The sequence below is a fragment of the Glycine soja genome, chromosome 3, assembly GCF_004193775.1.
Source record: "Glycine soja cultivar W05 chromosome 3, ASM419377v2, whole genome shotgun sequence".
Classification (NCBI taxonomy): Eukaryota; Viridiplantae; Streptophyta; class Magnoliopsida; order Fabales; family Fabaceae; genus Glycine; species Glycine soja.
In genome coordinates this window covers 370,101-398,032 of record NC_041004.1, presented here as the reverse complement: position 1 = coordinate 398,032, position 27,932 = coordinate 370,101, and the positions used below count along the sequence as shown (strand labels likewise).

General features: G+C 32.3%; 3 protein-coding genes and 1 pseudogene across 4 annotated transcripts; 2 read left to right on the top strand and 2 right to left on the bottom strand.

Moving 5' to 3' along the window:
* Nucleotides 1-43: 43 nt before the first annotated feature.
* LOC114405697 lies at nt 44-4,427 on the bottom strand. Its single transcript, XM_028368156.1, has 2 exons — nt 4,094-4,427; nt 44-2,682 (listed from the first exon to the last, which is right to left on the bottom strand). Exons 1-2 carry the CDS (start codon nt 4,098-4,100, stop codon nt 596-598), a joined length of 2,094 nt encoding a protein of 697 aa, XP_028223957.1. The 5' UTR covers nt 4,101-4,427; the 3' UTR covers nt 44-595.
* Nucleotides 4,428-12,876: 8,449 nt separating this feature from the next.
* Nucleotides 12,877-18,687, top strand: LOC114405695 (COP9 signalosome complex subunit 2). The gene is made up of 12 exons (XM_028368154.1): nt 12,877-13,093; nt 13,977-14,069; nt 14,408-14,486; nt 14,845-15,085; nt 15,172-15,246; nt 15,365-15,499; nt 16,112-16,299; nt 16,586-16,654; nt 17,448-17,538; nt 17,655-17,789; nt 18,213-18,325; nt 18,416-18,687. The coding sequence occupies exons 1-12, from the start codon at nt 13,084-13,086 to the stop codon at nt 18,504-18,506; spliced, it is 1,320 nt and encodes a 439-aa protein (XP_028223955.1). The 5' UTR covers nt 12,877-13,083; the 3' UTR covers nt 18,507-18,687.
* Nucleotides 18,688-18,694: 7 nt separating this feature from the next.
* LOC114405696 (dihydrofolate reductase-like) lies at nt 18,695-20,568 on the bottom strand. Its single transcript, XM_028368155.1, has 6 exons — nt 20,389-20,568; nt 19,894-19,986; nt 19,701-19,799; nt 19,548-19,589; nt 19,232-19,463; nt 18,695-19,148 (listed from the first exon to the last, which is right to left on the bottom strand). The coding sequence occupies exons 1-6, from the start codon at nt 20,509-20,511 to the stop codon at nt 18,931-18,933; spliced, it is 807 nt and encodes a 268-aa protein (XP_028223956.1). The 5' UTR covers nt 20,512-20,568; the 3' UTR covers nt 18,695-18,930.
* A 1,714-nt stretch (nt 20,569-22,282) lies between these two features.
* Nucleotides 22,283-25,750, top strand: LOC114405694 (annotated as a pseudogene). Its single transcript, XR_003665281.1, has 7 exons — nt 22,283-22,403; nt 23,319-23,436; nt 23,608-23,752; nt 23,841-23,918; nt 24,168-24,273; nt 24,363-24,466; nt 25,201-25,750. The product of XR_003665281.1 is annotated as a ubiquitin-conjugating enzyme E2 22-like (transcript).
* Nucleotides 25,751-27,932: the final 2,182 nt, after the last annotated feature.

Genomic DNA, 27,932 nt, shown 5'->3' with positions numbered 1-27,932 from the left:
TAACTTCCATCAAGAAATTTCACACTAACACTGAATGAAGATGTATGTAAAAAATGAAAAAGAAACTGAACGAACACAAGAAAAACAACACATTTACAGAATAGGATTATATGCCATGTGCAGTTTGTACCGTTCAGAATGGCCAGGAACCAAGCAACTGCACAAACACCATGCATTCTAGAAAGACCTTTTTTATCTTTACAAATGAATGATGTTATCAATACAGCTTGATTACTTCAATTAGAAACTCAACACCAGAAAAATGAAATGGAAAAGAAAGCTGTTAAAGTCATGTTTTGGCTCCTCAAAATGAAGGAATGCCTATTCTTCATATACCCAAATATGCCACCAATCAAGTCTCAAGATTTATAGAAGATATAGAGCAGCCAGCCCAACCTATACCAACAAGACCAATCACGATATGCTCGTTTCATGGAATGCACTAACCATTCCCCAAACCAATTGTTCAAGGAATACAAATGCATGAGCATCAGAGATTAAATATTGACTTTCCACCCAAAAGTCCAAGCATTGCAATGAGAAACACGTTAAGATGAAGAGTTTTCATTTCTGAAATTGTACCCAGTTTAAAAGCCTAGCCCGTTCCATCGATTTCCTTTCCATGATCATCTTCGCGAATATTTCGCCTCAACCTTCTCAGCCATATGTCATAGTCCATGGGATATGGTGTCCCACAGAGACTGTCAACATAATCAGCAAAAGCTTTCAGCACAGTGGAGATATCACCAAGCTTCTGCTGAATTAATCTCCTTGACCAAGATGTCTCTCTCCACTGTAGCGCTCCCTCTACTGAATCTAGATCAGGGAAAACTCCACCACATGAATAATAAAGCATATAAACTAGGCTTTCCGCATCTGAAGCGGAGCATAGCTTTCCTTCCTGAAGTGCATAAGTAGATGAGAAATGAAGATTCATGGCAGGGCGATCCCTATCTTCAAGAATGGCATGGCCCCATCCAATTAGAACAAAATAAGGGTGCCTCACACCAGACTTTACACAGATCACATTCTCTGGCCTGATGTCTCCATGCCGAATTCCAGCAGAAGCAACAGTTGAAAGCGCTGATAAGCAATCATGGCAACATCTGATAGCTTCATCTGAACCAAATTGCCCTGTGCGTACCATTTCAGCTACTGTTTCACCAACTGGACTGGTCACAAGAATAGGGGTCCCACACCAAGGGTGATCACAATTTCCACCAGAGCTGGGCCGGCGACAATGGCCTGGGTGTATGATCCTACCAGAGGCACTCAATTGAGGCAGATATTTGCTTGATAGACCTTTCTGCTTCATTATAGTCAATACTTTGGTCTGCCTCTGAACTTGATACCATAAATTCATATCTTCCCATGCTGGTTCCAGCTGGGACGGATGAGAACCCACGTATAGGAACAGATTTTGTCCTGGGTCTTCAACATGAGATGCAATGAAGTATGTCAATTCACTAGTGTTGATTACCTCTTTTATCTGATAACCCTTTTGCCAATCTGAATCCTCCAGCCATAATATGGTTCCTTCTGTTATCATTGACTCTTTGGAATCAACTTTGACAGAATCATCCTGAACTTCAACAATTTCAGGGGAAACACTACGTTGCTGGTATCGAAATAGGCCATTTCCATTTACACCTGTATCTCCTAACTGCCTCTCAACTCTTCTTGTTTGGAGGCGTGAACTATGGTCAGCAGCTAAATCCTCGACAGAGTGCTTGGGCATTCCAGCATATTGCACAATACAGTGGAAGGTTGCAAATAGCACCTGAAGAGCACCGATATCTCCCCAGTTTGCATTTCCAAGTTTGTTCCAGATCCTATCAATTGGAGAAACAGAAATTCTAGAATGATTTTTTACCCATTCAGCAGCACATTCATAAACATTTTTCATATCAAAATTGAGCTTATTTACATCTCCTTCAACCTTTACAACACCCCCGTATTGAGAATCAACAAGAAGAACAAACACTGTGCTTGGATCTGGAAAGAAACTCAGTCTACTTAAACTCCTTGCCAATAGCATTCGAAGAGCATAAAATAGAGCTTCTCCAAGAACTGATGGAGAAGGCTGGCGGTCACTGCCAACAGCATGGCCTCCAATATCAGGCCTTAGCAGTGCCAATTCAAGGACATGATCCCATTTTCCATGAGGATGTCTAGGATTATTCAGCAATATACCAGTGCCACAAAGACCTCCAAGCCTTCCATTTGCAATTGCCTTTTCAGCCTGATAAAACTTCATGTTGGCATTATACAGACAATCCACAGAAAAAGGCATGGGCTCATCTTGACTCCAAAATGCCTCCCACAAGCCTTTTATACTTGCATGTAGAAAATCTTCAATAGCAAGATAAGCTGTTGCTTCTACAGCATCAGATGTAGAAGCATGAACAGCATTGGGCATTCGTGTTAGCTGCTGAAATGAAATTCCTTCCAATGCATAATCAAATTTTTGAAGTTCAATCAACTCAAATGGAACATCAAATGCCTGCTGTTTCAATTCACTTTTTTCTGTTACAGATTCAAACCAATCTACAAGTTTTGCAGTCAGGCTGTCACTTTCAACAAATTTATAGAAGAACTCCTTCTGATTTCGAGGCCTACCCCCCGATGATACACTGGACCTCTTTGTCCCAGACCCTACTGATTCCTGGTCTGGGGATCTACCTGTAGACAAGTATTCAAGTATCCAAGTTCATTAGTATTACTATTTATAGTTCATTTTTATGTGAAGATAGTAAAATCAGGCCTTCATTAGTTTAAGTTGAAAAGATAGCAATAGTTCTCAAGTGATCCAAAATTTCAGAGATAAAAAAGTAATGCATAAACTGACAGTAGAAATTCAATATAGAAAACTGAAAAATGTGGCATATTCACTTATAACTAGATGTGGAAGCCCACAACCACTATATCATTTAGTAAAGTGACATCAAAACAATCAAACATAACAAATCCATCCTGGAGAGGCTCCTTCTGGAAGATTCCATTTTAATAGCTGTTCCCTCTCAAAAAAAAAAATTTAAAAAAAAAGTGGATGGGTTTTTTTTGGGGGGCAGGGGTGTGATTTAAAACAACACCACTTCCTTTTTTGACAGGTAAGCTTGACAAATAATACCCCTTTCATTATATGGTCAGATTTAACATATCAGCTTATCTAATGTGAATTTCCTTTAAGTCAGAAGTTAAAAAATAATGTGGTCCCACAGTTCCAGCTGAAATACAATTACCAACATCCCTCGATAATAAGGAAATTTCATAGCCTTTATGTTCAGTCAAATTAAGGTATACAAAACTGAGGTCCTAGCATTACTAATTTAAATTTAATTATCTGCAGTTGAATTAGATGACCACAGCTTGGTCTTTCCCAAAAGCCTAATGCATCAATATAAGCTTAAAGTCCACATGGCTCTCAAGAGGCAACCATTCATATTGTGTGTGAAGAACTAATGAACCATATCCACCAACAAGACCCTGTTTGGATAAGTTTCTCCAAAAACACTTATAAAAGAAGAAAAAAATGAAATAAGCTTTTTCCACAAGCAAAAAATAGCTTGTGTGCAAGTTAAAATAAGCTTATTGGAGAAGCTAAATTTTGGAGCCAAAAGGCTGATTTTAACATATGCATAGCTAATTTTAGACTATGGGAGAAAGTTTATTTCATTTTTCCTTCTAATTTTTTTTTCTCTTGCGGGTGAATATAGAGAAACTTATCCAACCAGGACCTTTGAGAAGAACAATACAGTGTGACCAATTCCACAACTTAAGCAAAATAACAGAAACACCCTAAAGTCCTTTGTTGAATTGCATCATCAATTTCTCAAAGCAAAACCTCCCCACGCCCACAAAAGTTTCTAATCGAAGAATGCAACCACAAGCACAATTCAAACAAATACACACACAAAAACGAAAAAAAAAAAACAGAATTGAAAAAGAAATATAACAAACAAGAAAGAGAAAATAATGCAAAGTGAGCGGAGTCAATCCCAGCAAAGAGTAAATGAATTCTAGTCAAAGCAGAGTCAAAGGAGAGAGAATTTAGGGTTCAGAAAAACAAAAAAAGGAAGATGAAGAATGATACCTTGCATTTTTCAGTGTTATAAGCGGGTACAACAAAGCCTTCAGATCTTCACCTCTTTGTTTTTTTCTCTCCAAATTTTTTTTAAAAAATTCTCTTTTGGGGGGTTATGAAGTACGCAGTTTAGCAGAGGAAGACGCAGATCGAACCGATCCACCACCAGGTTGTGATGGTTTTCGCTACAGTTTTGGGAACCATGGCAAAAACACAAACAAACGGTGCTATTTTGTTATCGTTACACAAAGTTATGTCGCCTATTGGTAAAGATATTTGAGCTTTTTTTTTTCACTTTTTCAGTTTGCTCATGCGTGTGTTAGTTTTGTGCTGTGTGAACTGTACAGTACAATACTACTACAATACAACAGGGCATTACCCATTGGTGGGTGTTTATTATTATTTTATAGTTTAATTACAGGTGTTTATAATTTTATCATTTAGTTTTTATAATTTTAAATTTTAATTCTTATACTATTTTAATTCTTTTTTAGTTTCTGTAATTGAAAGTAATTTTTTTATTCTTATTATTTTTTTAAGTTTCTATAATTTGAAAGTATTTTTTTAATCTATATTTTATATTTTAATTCTATTTTAGTCTTTGTCATCAAAGTATGAGTAATATTATCAATTACAAAAATATTAACAAATAATTCGTAACTAATTTATCGTAAGATAATTTATAATAAATAAATAGTTGATAATTTATAATTAATATGTAACTAATTATTTTTATATATATTTTTTATAATAAAGACTAAAAGGTATACAAACTAAATAGACTAAACAAATTATTTTCAAACTATAGAAACTAAAAGAGAATTAAAATATAAATTATAAGGCTTAAAAAGATAATTTTTAAACTATAAAAACTAAAAGAGAATTAAAATATAAAATATAAAAACTAAAAAAATATTACTTTCAAACTATAAGAATTGAAAGATACGAATCGTAAAATTATGGAATCAAATAAATAATTTAATCTTATTTTATTAGTATTATTATTATTATTATTAAGTTAAGATTTTAAACTTTTATATCCTCCAATTTCAATTATACTCTAGCTATTCCTATAAATTTTGGTTTTTGAATTTAAATTTCAAATTTATTATTCATTCCTAAAAGTGTATTTTACATAAATCAAATAAACAATCTTCCCCTCACAAACTCATTGTGTAGTAATAATAATTTATTAAAGTATAAATGCATGGGGTAGTAATAATAATTTCCATTCTCTTGATCTTGTTAATAAACAAATTCCTTGGTGTTGTTTTTTTTAATTGGGGACATAGGGTCTCAGTGTCAGCGACTCCTGTTTTTCTTTTTCTTTTTCCGGGGTGTTATTATTATATTTAATAAAAGTGGAAATTACGAAAGGATTAGTTTAGCACTTTAGTGCAATTGAGAGAGAGGTGACGGGAATGAAAGCGACGTTTTGTTCTTTGTTGTGAATTTTTTTGGTTAGCTTTTTATCTTTTAGGTTCCAAAGGGAGAAAGAGTCAATGACAAGGGTTGCTTTCTTAGACGAATAATTGGACCCCCTACGGTTAAAATAAGAGGAGTGGCCGTCCATTGGGAAAAAAAAAAGAGGAAATAGCGGTGGATTGTGATTTGTTTTGTTTGTGGCATTAGTTAGAGTGGACAGAGTTTAGCATGTCTCTCACACTATTTTTTTACCATTACATATTTTAATTTTTTTAAGTAACATTTGAGTTTTTTACTTTTTTATTTTTTAGTTTCTTTTCTCTTTTTCTTGATTTATCCTTATCTTTCTTGTTAAATAATTATCTCTCAACTACTTGCATCAAAGACACCTCTTTGGACCATCGAACAGTGCCTCTGAAGATGATTTTTGACGACGACAAGTCATTCTTTTTTCTCTTTTTCTTGTTTTCCTCTTTTTTGTCTCCCCAACCACCCCCACAACTCCATGAATTCAAAGCTCTTGGAAGACAAATAACCTTTCTTTTACAAAGAGATGTACCTTAGCCAAAGCGATTATTGTTGCTCTTCCGACGTATATCATGCAAATGGTTCTTCTCCTAAATCAGGATTGTAATAAACTAGAGGGCCTGAATAGGAGTTTTTGTGTGGGATAAGTCTTCGAATCATCTGAGATGTCACTCGATTGGTTAGAATACATTTTGTCATGAGAAGGATGTTGATGGTTTGGGATTTCATGATCTAAAACTTTTTAATTGTGCTCTTGTTATGAAATAGACTTGGGATTTGGTGATTGATCATGATGCTTTGTGGGTTTGAGTTTTAAAAGTAAATATAATTGTGATGATCATTCTTTACCTTCTATTAGACGTATGAATAATTGTTCAGATGTTTGACGAGAAATTTTCTTAGTCTGGAATTTTGTTCTTTTGGGATGTAGGTGAGTTGATGGAAATGGGAAAAGGATTAGGTTTTGGAAAGACAGATGATTGTCATTTGGTCTTATTATTTTTAAATTTCTTATTCAGAACCCTTCTTATAGTGAAGTAAATTTATTTATAAGTGATTACATCAAAATAGAGGGTTTTAGGATATTTCTCATTTCCAGCATTTTATCCCTGTTTGGTTGTTGGCAAAGATTGTTGGTTGTGTTTCACCTCACGAGACATTGGGGAGGATCACATTAGTTGAGCAAATACACTAGATGGTGGATTTACTACAAAGTTTACTTATTTTTTGCTTAAAGGTGAGGAAGTTCATGGGGTAAGTGGTATTTGGAAGCACGTTTGGTCCCTGGATATTCAACCTCATGACCATTGTTTCATTTGGAAAGATGTGCGTAAAGGAGTTGTGATTAATGTGTTTCAATGGGGAAGCGGGTTAAGCAACAAAGCGAGTTTGGTAACAACTCTTTATGTCTTCTTTGTCCTATGAAGATGAATCCATTCTATATTTGTTGTGAGGCTGTGAAAAGGTCCAAGTCATTTGGTTCAAACTTTTTCCTGATGTCGATAACAACTTCTTTGACATGGATGTGTTGGATTGGTTTTTGCAAAACCTGAAATCTAAGATTGATATTAATGAGGGAGCTATTTGGAAGACTATTTTTCTATGGGAGTTCATCTCATTTGGTTTTCTCATAATAAACATGTGTTATTCTGAGAATGATTTTGGTGGGGACTCTTTATAGCTCGTGATATTCGAGCAAGGGCATGTTTTCAGGAGGGGTCACAGGTAGTAAACAATTGACGCCCTTGGCTTAAGTTCCTCCTAAGTCTGGTTGGACTAAGATGAATACAAATGCATCAGTTAGAAGTCCTAACCAACAAACAACATATGTTGATGCTTTTAGAATGTCAAATGGGACATGGTTCACATGTTTTGTTAGGAACCTTAGGTCCTTTAGTGTGCTAATGACAAAACTTTGGGGTGTCCCAATTGCTCTTCAGGTAGCCTGGTTTATGCATATTAATACATTTATGTAGATTGTGATTCAAGAATGGCTATGAACTTTGTCTTGCAAGGAGTGCATCATGGACACCCTTTCAGGTCTATAGTTGAAGTTATTAAGTGGTGGATCCAAAAAGATTGGCAAGTTCAAATCTCTCATGTTTATACAGATGAGAATGTGTTAGTTGATTGTTTAGCAAGCTTAGCTCATGACTATGATTTGATTTGCATATTTTTTAGATAGCCCACCTGTTGGCTCTTTGTTTTTTCTTTTGAAGGATGTTATGGGTTTAACCACATCCCATAGAATTTGTGTTTAGTATGGTTTAGGTGTTTTGTCATCCTTAATATCAAAAAAATAAAAAAGGAAAAATGAATTGAGAAGGAGACAAATTATTTGATTGAAATGAAATAGGAATAAGGATGCCTAAATTTAGGTGGACCCATCAAAAAACATTTCCTTCTTACTATGACATAAAATAAAGCAAAGGTTCTTATTTCAAATTGATATTTCTATATAAATCCTTCAAAATTGACATTTTCAATGGACTTCTCATGCCTTAGTGTTCTTATTGTTCTTCTTTATCTTATCATTTGTTTGTATAACCTTGATTTTGGTTTCAAGATTCAAGACTCATCTTGATTGATGGTTGCCTAGCTATGAATTAAATTTGGTCGATAACATTAGAAGTTGAAGGAAAACTTTATGATTAGGCTTGCGGTAGGGTGTGAAAATGGTTGGTGGTGTTTATGGTGATGCTTTTTTCATGCATGTCATTTAGGAGAGTGTTACTTTTTTCTTAATCCAAATAAAAATGTTTAATAACTAAACAAAACTATAAAAACTGAACTTTTTTTTAACTGAATCAAATTGTTTTTTTAACAATTCAATTTGGCTTTGGCAAACCATTTTCCTATTCTAATAAGTTAAGAAAGAAACATTTTTTGGTTTAATTATTTGTGCTATTGTATAATACATGTTTTATGCTACTTTCATGCATTTCATGAGTATGGCTAGGTTTTCCTAATTCATGAAGTTTCAATATTTTTGCTTTAGTTTTAAGTTCATAGATGTTGTTTTATCGCCAATAAATAAACAATCTGACAGTGAAATTCAATCCAGACAGTTTAGTTTGGTGCATACATACATTATGGTCATAAGGACTCTCACTCTCTACTAGAACATTGAAAGAGTGAAAGGAGCATCATGGAAGCATTCACTTGATTGTTTTTTTGGAATCTTCAACTTGATATTTGTTTAATTTCTTCTCTGCATTGTAATTGTTATAGTTGTATTAAAATTACACTTAATAGGTAAAGACTTATTATTGTTTTTAAACCATGATGTCAAGTTTTTTATTTATCAAATGTAAGAGTATTTAAAAAATTAGATAAAATTTAATGTTCGTTGTAATATGATTTTTCAAAGATGGCTATGAATGTGAGTGCAACAATGTGATAAATGTTTGACAGTAAAATTCAAGAGTACTTTACTTAAATGGGTTGAATTTTTAATTCAATTACCAAGCTAGGTCGGATGGATGATGAGTTTTAAGGATTATTTTATTTAATTTTAAAAAAATTTAAAAAATTAAATTAAAATGATTTTGTATTAAAGAAATATGCGAATTATTTTCTTACTATAAAACAAATATACGACACATAGACAAGCCATAACGATTGTGTTTTCTTAATTCTCTCTTTAATAGAAACGCATACACAGACACAACAAAATACTATTTTTTTAATTTTATAAATAAAATTTAATGTATTTTTTTTAATTAGTGTGGTTGGTCGTGTTTTTAGAAAAAAAAAAAATTATTCAAAGTTTGGTTGCCCATAAATCAAGTGCTTAAAAGAAAAAAGTAACTTTAAAACTAAACTATCCCTTATATTCACAATGATTACTTGTTTGAAGAAAGTTGTTGGTTTTTAATTGTGTGAAATTATCCATTTTTTTACAAAATTTATGTACCCGTAACTAAGATTAACATGAGAGAGAAATAAAACAAAATTTGTTATATTCAACATTTACATTTTTTATCAACAAAATTTCTCTATAAAAAATTCAAAATTAATTTTAAAAATTGGAAATTGAAAATTAAATTCATTTTGTATCAAATTAATTATGCCAATATATTTGAATGATTTTCTAAAATCTTAATTAGCTATTTTTAACACACTACAAAATCCTTAATATTGTCTTGAAGTATAAACAAATCTTGAGTATCACTATTTTTTCATATAATTTTAAAAATTTCAAATAACTATTTATTTTAGCATGAAATTGGTGTGAAATATTTCCTAATTTTTGTTGAGAAATATGATTAGCTACTTTTAGATGAATCTTTCCTCTCAATTATATTATATTATGTTGGCAAAATTACACTTTTGGTCCCTCACTTTTACTCCAATTTCGCATTTGGTCCCCCGATAATTTAATTCACAAATTTGGTTCTTTTTCTTTTTATAAATTCTTGTAATATTAGTCCCTAGATACCTCAATTGGATATTGATCGTTAACCTCAGACGTTGACTGTCACGTGTCAACGTCTAAGAAGTTCCCTAGACAGACTTGCATTTTTTTATCCAATTGCGCACAAAAAGTATGAATTTTTCGTTTTGCTCAGATACAAAGCAACCCCACACAGAGGAAGACAAAAAACAACATCCCAAGAAACCCAGCAGAACACCTCCCAAGTTCCGATCAAATCCATTCAACCCTGTCTCTTCACTTTCTCTCTCTACCTTTAATTTCCCATCTTTTCTCACTTCCCCCAAACCTATTTCTACTCTCGCTGATTAGGGTTTCTTCATTTCCTTCTCCAAATGCGCTAGATTGGCACCTAGAAGTTCAAGTGCATGAAGCTTTGGTGTTGTCCATGGCTATGCTTCACTATAGAAGATGAAGAAGAGTGCAATGTTTCCAAAACCTATGAAGGAAGATGACCTTTTCAGAAACCATGTCATTTTCGATGATGGAAACAATATTAATGGTGGCGACTACAAGCAATTTGCGATTGCACGTGCTAATGCATTGGGCTCGTGGCTCGGCGAGAACAACTCCATCGCGCATTGGGTGGGGTGGGGTGGGGGGGGGGGGGGGAGAGGGCCCTCTAGAGAGAAATGGGATTTTGTTGACAGAGAAAGTTTTTTGCCAAGCAACAATCTCTATTTATCCTCAGCGTAAATAAACTGGGTAAAAAAAATGCAAGCCTTTTTAGGAAACCTCTCAGACGTTGACATGTGGCAGTCAACGTCTGAGGTTAACGGTCAATGTCCAATTGAGGCGTCCGGGGACTAACATTGCAGGAATTTATAAAAAAGGGGAACCAAATTTGTGAATTAAATTATCGAGGGACTAAATGTAAAATTAGAACAAAAGTGGGGGACCAAAAGTGCAATTTTGCCTATTATATTTCTTTCATCCATAAGGTTTAAACCTTGCTTCAAATATTTGTGCTCATTTTCATTCAGATCCGCCATTGACATATTAATTAACAAACATCTTTTAATACATTATAAATTACTTTAAAATAAATTTAAACTATATACCAATAAACATACAAATACAAATACATGACAAAATTAGACCACATTTGATTAAAAGAGTGTAATAATATATCAAACAATTTTAGTGTGATAAAAATCAAATAATGTAATAAAAATATAGACACAGACACAATAATGACTGTATTTTTGCTAGTTGACCGTAAAAAAAGTAGAGGTATTAAAAAAACTAAGGGTAAATGATTATTTTTGTCTTTGAATGTGTAATTTGTTGACAAATGAGTCCCTAAAAGATGAAATTATAAAATTTAGTCCCCAAAAGTGTAAAAAATGTAACAAATATATCCAGCCGTTAACTTCTGTCTGTCACTGCTAATAAAATAGCCTACATGATACTAAAAGACGAATTTGTTACTGAATTGATTGCCGATACGGTCATGCTGACTAGATTGGACAAAAATGTCAGTAAGATACTATTTTTGGACATAAATGTTAATAATTTTTTGTTGGACGAAAATATCAATATTTTTTTTATTGGAGGGAAATGTTAGTAATTTTTTTTTGGACCTATTGAACAAAAAATATTAATAAGTTATCATTATTAGATGAAAATGTCAGTAATTTTTTATTGGACCTAAATATCAGTATGTTTCTATTGGACTATCTTATTAGACTCGAAATGTTGTTTCATTTTAGGGTAAAATATAATTTTATGATAAATTTTGGCCATTTTATATCGTTACAAGTAGAAGATTATAATAATCACTTAAAATATATTGACAAACATAATTTAAAACAAACATAATAATAACGATGATATTGATTATTAATCATATTTGTCTGTCACAATAGAAATTATCCAAAATAAAATTGTATCAGTTTATCGAAATAAAACATTGTAACAATGTATCAATCATTACAAATTTTCCAAATTACCCTAAAAGATAAATATATCTCATATTTCACTCATTTGAATCTTGATTATTTTATTAATGGTGAAGGACGGAAGTTAATGACCAGATATATTTGTCGCACTTTTTATACTTTCGGGAACTAAATTTTATATTTTCATCTTTCAATGACACATTTAGCACTGAGTTACACATTCAGGGGGACAAAAGTGACTATTTACCCATTCATATACCCAAAAAGTGGAAAGATGAAAATTCCAAAAATATTATATGACAAATATGTCCATATGTTGATAATTAGAGATGGTCACGACAATCATTTTTAATTCCTTGTGCTACTTAGGTTATCTTATTAACAGTTACAGATAAAAGTTAACGACATAATATATTTGTCGCACTTTTTACAATTTTGAAAATCAAACTTTGTATTTTCATATTTCAGTAACGTATTTATCATCGAATTACACACGTTGAGATACAAAATGATTATTTACCCAAAAACTAATTTAAACACAACTATTTAAGAATCAAACTGAACTACTTTTTTTTATAAAAAAATTGAACCATTTTTTTATATAAAAATCAGAACCATTTTGCAAAAGTATTTATGCTGGTAGAATCATTTTTCAGTTTGATTCAGTTATTTTTGTGTTGGATTGAACCACTTTAGTCTAAGAAGATTCATACTAATAGGAAGTGTAGATGCTTTGTAGGATCTTGATAGTTGTGCAGTGGTTTCAACGTCTCGATACTCTGACGACAGCTTGAGTATTAAAAATTAATGTTATATTATTAATTAATTAATATAATAAATTAACACTCATCATTATCAACAATTAACAAATTAATATGATACCAATAACTTTTTTAGGTGAATATAATAATAATAACTAAAACCAGTAAATATAATATACTTTATTGAAATGATTGAAGTTATAAAATGGGCTTTTTATATTTTTGTTATTTCTCTTTCCTTTTTATTTTTACAAACCAACCAAACAGTGTAAATTGCTTTGCTGAGTTTTGAAAGGAATGGTTAGTACTTAGTAGTGCAATGAATCGAAGCTGAAACGCTTCATCACCGGATTCTCGCTCTCAACTCAGATACCAACTCGGAGTTTCGGACTCATCGCCTCCGATTCAAAACCCTAACTCGGACCTCAAACTCAATCGATTTCATACAACATGGCTTCGGGTACCTGTTCTTTTTCTCCATTTCCCCCTCTCCACTTCGTGTCGTAGTAATCTTTCTCCTGTAGTTAATTTTTTCGCTTGCTAAAATCGCTTCCTTTATTTATTCGCTTTTTCGGTTTGAAGAGACTTGAAATTTGATTCCTGATTTGGTTATGTTCGTGATTTTATGCCATGGAAAAATCTTGATCGCTACTTCGGGGGTTTCGGAGGTTTTTACTTCGTTGTAGAGCAATTGAGCACAATCTTTGTAGCCCTAGGATGTGTATTTGAGTCCGTAATTGTGTTGGTGGCGTCCACGAATCGAAATGTTGAGGGCAATTTATGAGAATCCCCCAAAAAAACTGTGAAGCTTTGAGTGAAGCAGGGTTTTCTGTTGTTTGCAATGTTTTAATGTTCTTGTGGATTGTATTTGGAGAGAATGCGATTGATTATTGTTTTTGTGCTTAATTCCTCAACATGCCTGAAATAACTACAAAGCCTTATCCCACTTGGTTTGGTTGGGCTTTTCCTATATGTTGTACTCTGTTGCTAAACTTTGTCTAGATGGTTCCAAACTTGGATAAAAGAGGGGCTGGTGTTGGAAAGTTGCCCGCTGATTTAAAACTTGTTTAATCTTTATGACATGAATTCGTTCTACATGCCTGCTTTTAGTTCCCGCCCCCCTCCGACCCTAATTTTTGTGAGGTGGTATATTGTACCACAAATTCCATGATTTGAAACTCTCCAGTTATAAAAGGAAGGATAATCCCGGAAGCTAGCTTATGGGTGATCTTTGCCTAAGAAGTTTGCTAGTTATTCTTGTTTGACGAATTCATAATAGTTGGTTTCATTTTACCATTTGACTTTGAAGACACAAGTAAGTGTTTGCTTCTGTTATTCTGTAGATGCTGATATGGAGGACTATGGATTTGAGTACTCAGATGAGGAGCAAGAGGAACAGGATGTTGATATTGAGAATCAATATTACAATTCAAAAGGTATTTCCCTGCATTTATGAATTGGGAAAATGTCTTTTTTTGGGAATCTAGTGTTCAATTAGATTGTGTTGAAAACTACTTTGTTCAAATCAGTGTTCTATTGCTGGATATTTCTGCCAAAAGTCAAAATTGATTCATTATCGTGTTGATATTGATTTAGTCATGCTACATTTCTTCCTCATGGAAGTGTTTTAAAAAATGATTTGTCAAAATAGTTTCTAATGTTTTAAATTTCTTTTGCTTATTCATAAGTTTTTGTTTTCCATAATTTATGGTTCAAGGGCAGTTGATCCATTTTTCGTATTGATTGCTTAAGATGATATCCTGTTGGTATATAGGTTTGGTCGAAAGTGATCCAGAAGGTGCACTTGCTGGTTTTGCTGAGGTAGTGCGCATGGAACAAGAGAAGGCAGAATGGTAAGAAATTTTTTCTGTGTGCTGTGTAATAAAAAATAGATATGGATGCTGGAGTTGGAGAGCTTGAATGATTTTATAATTTTGTGTATGTTGTATCCTTTTTTGTTTCATAATTAATTAATTCCATGATCTGTTTTTTTTTTTTAATGAATCAAGAATGTTTCTCTTTCCTTTTTATTGGGTCAAACAATATTACTACTAATAAATAAGCTAATGTGTCTGTTTCCTGCATTCCCTTTCTTTGTTTCTTGTATTCACTTGTGTAGTGCATAGTAATAGTAATATTATGTTAAAATCATTCCACAGTGATAAAAATCCATTACGTATTGCTTTTCATATTTATCTTACATTTTACTAGGGGATTTAAAGCTCTAAAGCAAACTGTGAAGCTCTATTATAGACTTGGAAGGTATAAAGAGATGATGGAAGCCTACAGGGAGATGTTGACTTACATTAAGTCGGCAGTGACTCGTAACTATAGTGAAAAATGCATAAACAGCATTATGGACTATGTCTCAGGTTCAGCTAGCCAGAACTTTGGCCTTCTGCAGGAATTCTATCAGACAACTCTGAAAGCCCTTGAAGAAGCAAAGAATGAGGTTAATACATTTATACATTATCTTTGGCTCATGGTAATTGTCATAATTCAATCTTATGTTTATTTTTTATGTCACTCATTTTACAGAGATTATGGTTTAAGACAAATCTTAAGCTTTGTAAGATCTTCTTTGACATTGGGGAATATGGACGGATGAGTAAGGTAACATATTAGTATTTTGTGCAATGATGTTGGTTGTTTTCCAGCTTAATTTGAATGTTTCTGTATCTATTGGTATCCATGAGCGTTGAGTAATTTATTGATTTTGTTGAACCCTCAGATATTGAAGGAACTTCATAAATCTTGTCAAAGGGAAGATGGTACAGATGACCATAAGAAAGGAACCCAACTTTTAGAGGTTTATGCAATAGAAATCCAAATGTACACAGAGACAAAAAACAACAAAAAACTCAAGGTCAGCATTGATTTTTGAAATAAATTCTTATTATGCAACTTGCATAAGACTAATAATGAGCCTTTCCAATATATTACTGCTTTTTTGTACAATTTAGCTTTTAATTATGTACCAAACTTTTCTTGCTGCTCGTGGGATGAGCTCAATTTCTCGAATAACATCTTTTTGTTAGTTTTATTCTAAAAGGATTAAAATTATGTTTGTTTTCCATTGAGAATCTCCAAAGCATGGTCTGGGAAAAAGTTACAAGAGATAAATTTTTTGACCAAGACATGGTTTGCAGCTTTTCAAACTGAAAACCAAGCATGCACTAACTATATTTTACAAAGACATTTGTTATTGGGAGTTGAAATCAGTGAAAGTGTTCTTGATGTAGAAATCATTGAATGGAATCAAAGGTTGATGGAGGAACATTTAGTGCTTTAGCTGTTTTCTATCAAGTTCATCCAAACACAATAAAATATTAGAAAGATAGTTCTCTTTTCAAAACCCAGAAAATCACTTACTCTAAAACAAGGTGGTGTGATATAGTGCATCCCTCTAAATTAATCTTATGCTAGAGGAAAGTTGTTTACCTGTATTTACGTTCAGTTTCCTTGGTATTAAATGCAGCAACTTTACCAGAAAGCACTCACTATTAAATCAGCAATTCCCCATCCACGGATAATGGGAATAATCCATGAATGTGGGGGGAAAATGCATATGGCAGAGCGCCAGTGGGCTGAAGCAGCTACAGATTTTTTTGAAGCTTTTAAGAATTATGATGAAGCTGGGAATCAGAGGCGTATCCAATGCTTGAAGTAAGCAATAAAGTGTTGTCTTAGTTTTAAATTTAGTTATCAGTTTTAAACATTTTGCATAACAATATATCTTTTCATTTCATGATTGTTAATTACAAAAAAATGCAGTTAACTGTAAATCATAAATCTTGGCAGTAATACTTACAAAGATATATGATATACTTGTCTTATGAAATCCATCATTTCCTGAGATTTAGCATTTAGCTTGACTATTTGGAAACAAACCATTCAAGCAACCTTTTTTCTTTTGTATTTAACTTGTAACATAGTTTCTATTTCGTGTCAGGTACCTTGTTCTGGCCAACATGTTGATGGAGTCTGAAGTAAATCCTTTTGATGGGCAGGAGGCTAAGCCGTAAGTCCTCTGTTTTTAATTTATTTGTGTTCTCCATTTAGAGATGCTTAAATTGCATTCCCCTTCCCACATATTTTAAAATATGCACTTCCCTCCCTATAAAGATCAATATGTGTCACATTTAAATCCATTTTAATATAAATGAGTATTTTAGAGTTTTCTTTTCATATCTGATGATTCTCAGCATGATTAGTATTTGAATAATTATTATTAATTCTGCGTGTGTTTGGTTCCACGGTGGCCAGAGAAAAACCACATAAAAAACATGGAAAGTTGGCCACAGGAAGAAGTTGCCTCAAAGTGAATGGAAAAATTAATCTGGTTGAGTTCAATGTGCCACAGTACCAAACACACGCTCTGCGATCTTTGAACATTAAATAAAGATTTTGGATGAAATTTCAAAGCTGATAATAAAGGTATTTAAAACTTCATTTTATATTCTAAAATACCAAAACCAATAAGACATTTAAAATTAGTTGTTCATGACACTGAGAGTTGTAGAGAAAGCCAAAACATCGTTGGAAGACACTTTCATTATTATTCACCACTGTTAAGAGATTTGCTTATATTGAAAAGAATTAGTGTATGGGAGGGGAGGGTATCAGTTTTAAAATAAGAGGGTAAGGGTCAGTTTTAAAATAAGAGGGGAAGGGGTTGTTGTCTGAGCAACTCTCAAGGGAGAGTGTAATTTACTCATCATTTATTTTAAGTGTACATAATCATTGTTTCTCCCATTCTTTGATCGAATTTCCTCCCTCTTTCTGTTTTCACCGTTGTATATCACGTATTGCAGATACAAGAATGACCCTGAAATTTTGGCAATGACAAACTTGATAGCAGCCTATCAGCGGAATGAAATATTGGAATTTGAGAAAATCTTGAAGGTACTTTTATTGAGTCTAGCACGAGAATATGTCTGCACTAACTTGACCATAAAATATTTCTCTTATTTTTCATCCAATATTTGTTGGAATTTGATATTTGGTAAGTTACTTTCCAGAGTAACAGAAGAACCATCATGGATGATCCATTTATCAGAAACTACATTGAGGATCTGCTAAAGAATATCAGAACTCAAGTCTTGCTGAAGCTCATCAAACCATATACAAGGATCAGGATTCCGTTTATATCCAAGGTAAATGTACTCACTATACTTCATTTCCAAGCTTTTCTTCCCTCCCAGCCCATCATATATGTTAATGAAATAAAAAGGAAAATAAATAGTCTAATACAAATACACCTTTTCTATCAAAAAATAGCCAAAATACACCTTGAAAACAACCATTCCATCTAGTCTCTGGTTTTAGTAGTGAAGGTATAGTGTTTTTGTTTGGTAAGCCTGTATTCATTTTGAAGAGAATGAGCCAAACATTTTCTGGGGACTCTTTCCTGCCTCTCTTTTTTCTTCCCTTCACTTGTGTAAATGGTCAAGTAAAAAGTTACTATTGCCTTTTCCTCATAGTAGTAGTTATGTTTATTTGTTCAGTTGATTTTAATCATTTTATGAGTTAATAGTTATTCTAGTAGTTTTTATGTAATCAAACTTATTAATTTGCAGGAACTTAATGTGCCTGAGCATGATGTTGAGCAATTACTGGTATCACTTATTTTGGATAACAGAATTCAAGGACACATTGATCAAGTCAACCGGCTCTTAGAACGATCTGATAGGTGAGTTTTTATGTTGAATTCTTTTTTACTGGATTTAGTTTGTTCGTATAAAACCTCGTATCTTTATTAACATTCTAAATACATTTCCAGGTCGAAAGGAATGAAAAAGTACACTGCCGTAGACAAATGGAACACACAGCTTAAATCTCTTTATCAAACTATCAGCAACAGAGTTGGTTAAACCGCAGTGTATGACGGGAGAGTTATCTGTTTTGTTGTCCCAGCTTGCAGTTTTGTCATGTGAATTAATGTATCTATTATGGAGAGTTAGGGATGTGTATTGCACCAATAGTGGAACCAAAGCGATACCCAACTTGTGATTCATGTTCTATTTTATAAAATATAATTGTTTGAAACATTCACGATTGATTCAAGGGGAATACGTCGAATTTTATTTTAATGCTGAATATATCTGTGCAGTACATTAAGGACTCCCCTCTCATTTTAGACAGCAAGTATCAATATGAATCACCACTCATCCACAATACATAATAATTTATTAAAGATCGAGAAATCATAAAACATGTCCATATGAATCACCAATCATACATGATACATAATTTAATATTAAAAATTCAGGTGCTTCCTCTTAGAAGTCCTTATCGTCAGGCTTGAGCCACCTCTACTGTTTCAGAACCCTTGTTTATTTCAACACCGTTTACACCTTTGTCTTGATTGGTACCACAGGGTTCTAGCTTGGTCCCCTTCTCTGACTTCTTTTCTTCATGGTCTGTTTCATGCTCACAAACTGAGATGCCAACTTTTGGTTGACATAGGACTTCTTCGGTAATCCATTTTCTCAATTGACTGGTAGCCACTTCATCTGTTAGCAATAGGACAAGGAAAGTTCAGTTTGAAGTGTGAAAAACATAACCAAGAAGCATGGAGAGGAGAGCGTTAACATACCTAATCGTGGTACGGTGTGACCTTGGGGATGCCTTATTATCAGGGGTTTGTCAAATGCAGATGTGAGATCCTCAGAAGGAAGTTTCAGCCAATCTTTTTCCCCAATGAAATGAACAGATTTAGCTTTGATGGTGTCTTTGTAGGCAACATCGCATATGCTGGGATTTCTGAATTTGCATCCTGATATTGATATGAGAAATTTTATTGGTGGATGCTCCTTTAGTAACTTTCCCTGTTAATTTAATGTTCACCAGTCAGAAGTTTGCAGTTGAATTGAAATTACAAATAAAACAAATCATAGTTGTATTTTACTTGCCTGTGCCTGGTAACCTATCAAAAGTGCTGAAAGAGTTGCACCCTAATTTACATAAAGAAGAAATTTGAGTCAAATACTAGCTATACATAATAGGAATATACACAAGTAAAATCAAGAAGAGATATACTCTTGGAACAATTATGAATGTTTTACCTGTGAGAAGCCAAGGAAGCCATCAAAGGGACCATTGGCTGTAATATATTCGCATAAGTATGAGATGCATTCTTCCAAGTTAAAGTACACTGTGAAGTCCTGAGCAAGATTTGTGTACATGTTCAGTAAATTTCAATTACTACATAGTCAGCCAAATCTGAAATGAAAAGATAGGAGGATATAGTATTTCTACCTTTTCGAATTGAAACCACTCAAAGTAAGGTGGAGGGAAGATGCCTTCTATGTCAGACTTCCCTCCTGCAGGGTATTTACCATCTGGGAAAACCTGTCACAATAATACAATTTAGATGCTCCATACCTTTCACGCTTACACAATAATACATTTTTTTTGTCGGCAAACGTTGACAATTAGTATGTTATGATAGTGGGCAGATTCGAACGCATGATCTCTTGATCACTCCAACACAATAATGCATTTAACTTTTTTTGGTTCTATTGCTTCCATCTGTATATTTTTGTACTCAGGAAAAATTAAAAGACTACATTATACTTAGCAGTAAACTATACTATATTGAGTTGAAAAACATTAGCAATTATTAAGAACAAGGGCTAATCAGCACTAACACTAATAAAAGGAAGAATTTGAAATGTCTAAGAACAACAGGCTTAAGGTTAAAAATGCTTCATGCATGCACAAACTTGAACATTAAAAAAAAACATTAATTACCATATCAAATTGAGTGAATATAGAAGGATCCCATTTGCTGATTTGCTTTTTAAGAAAACTCCCACTTGTTCTGAATCCATGGAGGCACAATATTTTCAGCTTCTTTCCATTTTCTCCTTCCATAGTTGTTTCTCTAATCTCTTCTGCCTCACAATTCACAAGCTAAGGAAAAATGACATATTTGTAGGAAGTGGAAAGTGTAGAGACTCTTCCTACCTACCCCCTTTTTTATTGGATTTCAACAACCATCTTATTTGACTCTGCGGGTTGGTATTGCACGTGTAAGCCTCGCACTAGTGCCTGGTGGGCTGCTACATAAACCAAGGGCATTTGTTTTTTCACTCCCACTATTGAAAATGCACCTCCAATTATATTTCAAAAACTCTATTCAGAATGTAAATTTACATTTCGTAATAAACATTCTAAAATATAATAAAAGGTGCATGATTCAAATAAGAAAATACATGATTCAAATGCCTAAACCAGGCTTTTTTGGGCTCTCAAGCCATTACTATATATGGCAAATGTTATATTCACTTCTCATTTTCTCTAAGTACATTCACCTTTTATTTTTATTTTTTTTTACTGTCATAAGTGCTCTTTATACTTAAATTCCCCTTATCAGTTTCTAAAAAAGAAGTAGTAGTAGTTTCTCTCGAATACTGTTTTACATATATTCTAAAAAGTAATTTTTAAAATGCAAAATCTAAAACAGAATTTCAAAAATTACTTTCTGTGATTTTGGAATATAATAATAAAGAATAAAGTTCTGAAAAAAAAGTAGTTTTTAGAATATAATTTTAGATTTTGCATTCCAAAAAATTCTTTCCAGGATACAAAATGTAAAACTTTTTAAAATTAAAAAATAAATGCATTTTTAAAGAATCACTATATCAAATATAATTTTTAGTTTTCTTTATAAAATTGTTTATGAATATTTTTATAAAATACTTTAAATTATAAATATTTTTTCATATAGAATACTTTAAATTACAATATATGAAATAAAATTAGGGTGCTTGTTTAAAAAGAGTGAAAAGAAATAAAAAAATAAGATGAAAATTTTAAATTAAAATAAAATATATAAGTATGTGTTGCATCTCATTTTATTTATTCCATTTTCTTCTCTCTCTACCAACAAGAACATGTGAATAATTTAGCCTAAAATGATTGTTTTCTTATTTTGAAATCATTAGACCGTTAATGAATCGTACGGGGTAAACAGAAAGTGAGGTTCACGCTCAGCGAGAACGCGTGGAACACCCATCCAATTTAGGTAGACACAAAGAATCCAACGTCTACATACCCAGGAGATCTGGGCTAAGCAACACGTCTTTTCAAAATATTGTAATAATTTTTAGACCTAATTTGTGATTAAGCTATTAATGATTTGATTAATAAGTTACTTTATATCCAAATCCATCAAATAAACAACGAGTTTTGCTAATAAGTGTTTTTAGAATATTAATTAAAAATAAAAATAAAAATATTTATTATAAAAATCATAAAAAACAAAAAAAGTTAAAAACAATATAATTTATATATTTTAAATTTTTTTATTCTTTTAATTAAGGGCACTGATTAATATTTGTTATAAATAAAATACTAACATAGCTATAATTTTTTAAAATTAATTAATAATTAATGCTGTCAAAGTAAGTAATTAATTAATGAATTACTACAATTTTTAAATTAAATAAAAATTAATGCAGTCAAGTTAATTGATTTATTACTACAATTATTTAATAATTAATTCAGTCAAGTTAATGAGTTAATTAATTAATTTTTTTGGTGAACAATTAATTAATTACTACTATTTTTAAAATTAAATACTAGTAATAATTAATGCAGCCCGAAAATTAATTAAATTCTACTACCTTATGAATTGAATAAATATTAAATTTCTGTGCCTCAAAGTTCCACCAATCAATCGTTCATTCATTCCAAGGAGGGATCTCTCTCTCTCTCTCTTTCTCTCCTCTCACACCCCCAAAAGCTTCTTCTGTTCCGTGCAGGTGAATCCTCATCTGGGTTTCATTCGTTATGGTTTTGCTCTTGTGGGTTTTTCATTTTTTTTTTCATTCAATTTTTCTCTTTGGGTTAAAAAATCTGTTCAATTGGAGGTTTCGATGATACACCAGATTTTGTTTTCGAAGTGTCTTATCGTGTCCTGTGACTGATGCTTTACCAATCAAAGAAATGATTGTTTTTGTGGGGTGATTTTGTTTCGTGTTAGATTAGGATTATTGAGATTCTTGGGGTTTCATTTTGCCCAGTAGGGTTTTGCTTGGCTCTCTTTTCAGTCTTTTTTTTTTCAAAAATGAGATTTTTCAATTTTAAGTCTTTTTTTTTTGTAAAAAAAAACTGGTTGGCTGAAAATTGTTTTTTATTTATTTAAATCTTGTATATATGTAGGGTTTTGTGGTAAATGAGATAATTCAGGCTCAGGAGCTCTATTTGAGTTGTTGTTATGTTTTTGAAGACAAAAATCTATGTGGGTTTTTTTTTTCTCCCCTTGCAATTGGGTGTACAAATTTTCTAACTTTCTGTTCTTTTGTGTGTAGAAGTGTCTGAGAAGGTGTTAACCTTAGATGTCTCGTTGTGCTCTTGTGTGTGTTTGAATTTTTATTATTTTGATGTTTAAAATGAGTTTGATTCACAACTTACTGTTGATTATTTGTGTTTTGTTGATTTTTTTTTTCATGGAGAATAGCTGAGAAATGGACTAGTGGTTTTCAAATAACGGACTAGTTTGGGTTATTAGAGATTCATGATTTGCTTTACAATTAACAGTGAACGGCTATTTTACAGCCAATACTTCCCTCTAGTGCCGATTCTAGTATATTTATTTGAATCCTGTGTTTGTGCATGATAATTTGATACAATTTCCTCTCATTCGTGATAAAAAATAAAATAAAATACATTTGCAGGCAATTTTTCTTTGGTTTGGTTGCATCTTTTGATCTGATCAACAAGTTTGAGAATTCAGTTTGGGAAAGGCCATTCCTCTTTAGTACAAAACAGATTGAGGGTGCCTTTGTGCTGATGGTAAGCAATTGCTTTTGCTCATAAGAGTGTATGACTGGTGCTATCTTAATACAGATATGTGTCATCAATCTGCCATTCCATTATTCAATATATTATTTGTCATGATTGTTTAATTCCATTTCATTGGTGTGATTAACATTCTTACATTGTTATATGGTGCTTTTGTTTTAGGCCACTAATGAAAATCTTCCACCAAATGTAATTAAGCAACTTGCCAAGGAGTTGAAAAGTCTTGATGAATCCCCTCCTGAGGGCATTAAGGTTGTGGTAAATGATGATGATTTTTCGACAATATTTTCTGACATTGAAGGCCCAGGTAAGTAGCTTTTATGTTTTTTGTTGTATGATTGAGCACTCGCATTTGGTAAGGAGCTCAAACTAACTGCAGTACTATAATTTTGCAGCTGGAACTCCTTATGAGAATGGAGTTTTCCGAATGAAGCTGTTGCTGTCTCATGATTTCCCGCATTCTCCACCTAAAGGTGTGTTTTAGACTCCCCATATGGGCCATTTTATAATCTTCTATTTACATTATTGAGACAGAATTATACTGTTTGTTTTTTACTTGAATTTTAGTTTGGTTATTCTTTTCTTTTTGAAATTTTTTTATTGGATGGAATTTATTGTTTATTTAACCAAATGACATTTATAATGCTTACAGAATCACTTACTAGTCTTTTGTATGTTGCAAAGCTGTGAGTCTTATGAAGCTGTTAAATTTAATGTTGTAGGTTTTTTCTTGACTAAGATTTTCCATCCAAACATTGCAAACAATGGAGAGATTTGACACTTAAAAAGGATTGGAATCCTAGCCTTGGGTTACGGCATGTTCTTATTGTAAGTGCAGTAGATATTCTTGATTTATTGAGTCAAGTTTTGCTTGATTGGTCTTTGTGTTTATTGTCATTGATTCCCATTTTGAACAGGTTGTTAGGTGTCTATTGATTGAACCATTTCCTGAATCAGCTCTAAATGAACAGGCTGGCAAAATGCTGCTTGAAAATTATGAGGAGTATGCTAGACATGCTAGGTAAGTTGAGCCAATGATGGTATTCCTGTACTGGAATTTTGAAAATTTAATGAGTGGCTGAATGGTGTTGCTAAGGAGCATTTTATTAGATGCTTTCAATTACATAAAAAAATATTAAATATTTTTTAAAAAAAATATATATATGTTCCTTTTCATTAGCATTCTCCCTGGTTTAGACCCTGTTCTGAAATCTTTTATGGCAAATGAAACTTGAACCAAGAGCTATGTTGAGCCCCCCCCCCCCCCAATTACAGATTGCTTTCTTCATCTGCCATAGTTCATCAGTCGGACATCTATATATATCTACCCTTGGTGTTTGAGAGAAAGGAGTCCATTCTTCCTTGTTTCCCACATTGGGGGACACATGCTGAATGTGATCCCAGCTGTAGTATTTATATCTCAAACAAACTAGTTCATGTACCTCATTGGAGCTGTGTTTCTTTAGCTGCTCAATTGCACAGGAGTTGAGATGTAACATGTGGGACGTATAATTCCTTATGTTTTTGTGGAGAAGGGGCTACACTAATTTTGATTTTAGACTCGGGTGTTTTTTTTATTGGATTTGATAAATTTTCTTGACTTTGATAAACATTTGGGAGCTAGTTGTTGGATTTGATAATTTTCTCGCGTTTGATAAACTTTTCTCCATGCTATTGTTACCTTACTCTATCTACTTGGTTCATAAATTATTTTCCATTATGCATGAATTGAGGAGTATCATTTGTGGCATGCAGGCTTTACACCGGAATCCATGCAAAACCAAAGCCCAAATTCAAGAGCGGAGCTATATCTGAATCAACAACTGCTCTGAATGTGGATCAGACAAACACCTCTGTGATTAGTGCTGACATCAAAACCACACCGGCGAGTGCTGCATTGCCAGCAGCCACCGCAACAAGAGGAAATAATCAGGAACAGGCAGCAGCGGCTGTTAATGGTTCTAATGCTGCCGCTACAGTCATTTCTGCTGCTGCTTCTGCACCCCAAAAGAAGGAAGGTGGACAAGCAAAAGCTCAGGTGGACAAGAAGAAGATAGATGCCAGAAAGAAAAGTTTGAAAAGATTGTAATAAAATTGTTCAATTATTGATGTTTTTTTTAATTGTGTCTTAGTTTTACAATTTGATAGAGAAAGAGGAAGGAGTGGAGATATGGTCTCCTGGGTTCAACATTTGTTTTATATAATGAATTAGTAATTTCTTGTTAGGAGTAAATGGATGAAATTGAACTTGTTGTCTTTGGACTTGTGTTATACTCTTTGGTAAAATATTGATCTTTTAGGGAAAGAATGCTCTATAAGTAGCGGTAGACTTAAGTTAGGTTATTTTTGGATTCAACTCATTTATGAAAATGGGATTAAAAATTTTCTTTTGAATTCCAAACTGTGCTCTTGTGGATTGATTTAAGCTGAACTCAAGTTATGAACAAAAAGAACTAAAATCTAGCTGAATGTGAGCATTTAACAATTTAGAGAAACACTGTTTAAAGAAATTATGTCATTTTTCATTACTTCAAACAATTTAACCAACTTTTTATTTTAATTTAACAACTATAAAAGGTTTATTAAATGAACAAGTTTACCTCACATTTTTATATTAATGGAGCTTTATACAAAATACAGTTAAGTGCGTACTTAGATTCATGTTAGATTATTTAAATATCATGTATGATTTTAAGTAAATGTTTAGTTTCAATTAAAAAATTGATTCTCGATACAAAATAGAGTTTGAATTAAAATTTTTAAATAGCTTTTAGCTTTGTGTTTTTGAAATGAACGAAAAAGTAAAAAGAAAGAAAAAGTCACAAACTTTTTTATGTTTATCAAATATTTGTTTTTATTTAACTGAAACACAAGTATTAATCGATTTGCAAAACACTAAACAATCATCAATCGGATCTATACTTGTGGTTGTATCACGCTAGATTATGAATTGAAAAAGAAATCTCTTGCTTGGTTATCAAAACAAAGATGATCTCAACATGTTAATCAACCAATTTTGACAAAATTGTGGTGAGTAGGTGGGGTTCTAAACCCTGCTAAATTTTACAAAGTTGACGATGCCTTCTACATCCATCCACAGTGGTTTAGTCAAGGTGGAGAGTATTTGCCTTCGCAAGTTCTTGGACTTTAGAAGAAGGGCAAATCGGTTCAATATTGAAACCACGTTGCCTAAGACAATTCAATGTTATACGTTAGTGCAACAACAAGTTTTTTTTTTTTTTTTGGGTCTCTAAACCATCGTTGAAGTTGCATCAAATGAAATATCATGATGTTTAACAATTGCAAATGAGCGTTCAATCGGAAGCAACTATGGGTTACTTCTCCATCAACGTTTGTTGGATCCGTTATAGAGGTAAGGTTTTTTTAAACATAAGTACTTTTACAATAAAGTACCCAAAGATACTGTGTATTATATTTATTAATCAATATTATTTTTATTATTATGTTTATTAATTCAAACGTTAGAAATTTTAGAATAACATATAGATTATGCTTATTAATCAATATTATGCTTATTATTATGTTTGTTTTAATCTATGCTTGTTTTTCTATTTTTTCAAGTGTTATTATAATGTTATGTTTGTAACGATTAAAAAAAAGATAAAAATTAAATTATATTTTAAATAAATAGTCATTTTTATCTATGAATGTATAAAATATTGACCAATTCATCTCTGAATATGTCACGTAGCTCTTCCATTAACTATAACATACTAATGAATTTATTGTACTTTTTTCACTTTTAGGAATTAAAATTTGAATTTTTATCTTTGAGGAACAAATTTATCCACGTTCTACATATCCTAGGACAAAAATTACTATTTATACCAACTAAATCTAAGTTATTGTGAGTCCGAGACAAAAACATCTGCATATTTACTGTTGTGTTATCCGGCTTTTATTTTTACAATTCATCTTAGATTTTCCTCTTATACTATTTAACTAGATTCATTATTCTTTTTCTTTTTATGTTTAGATTCAGTTTTCACCTACGCCACTATTACACATTACTCCAATACCTATGTTTTAGAACGGCTTATTACTTTATTTGATATTGGAATATTTTTTTGACAGTCATTTAATATTGAAATTAAAAAATATTAAATACTACATTATTTTTTTAAGCTTAAATACTGCATTCTATTAATTACTTTTAATTGTTTGAAAAAATGTTACACAATTTTCGATAAATATAATAGTTTTAATTAAAGAAGTGTACTTTTATTTATTTATCATTATTAAGGCTAATATAGCAAACTCACTTTTTCTTAAAAAACAAAAGACAAAATCACTTTTTAAAAATGATTCCAACACTTAAGATATGCTATCAATCATTCAATGGTAACTATAAGTTTCTAATTATTTATATTAAACACACTTAGTATCCGATGCTATCTCCATTCTTAGATATCGCTCCACTTTAGCGAGTAGTATTATAACCCAGATTAAAATTAGGGTTTTAAAAT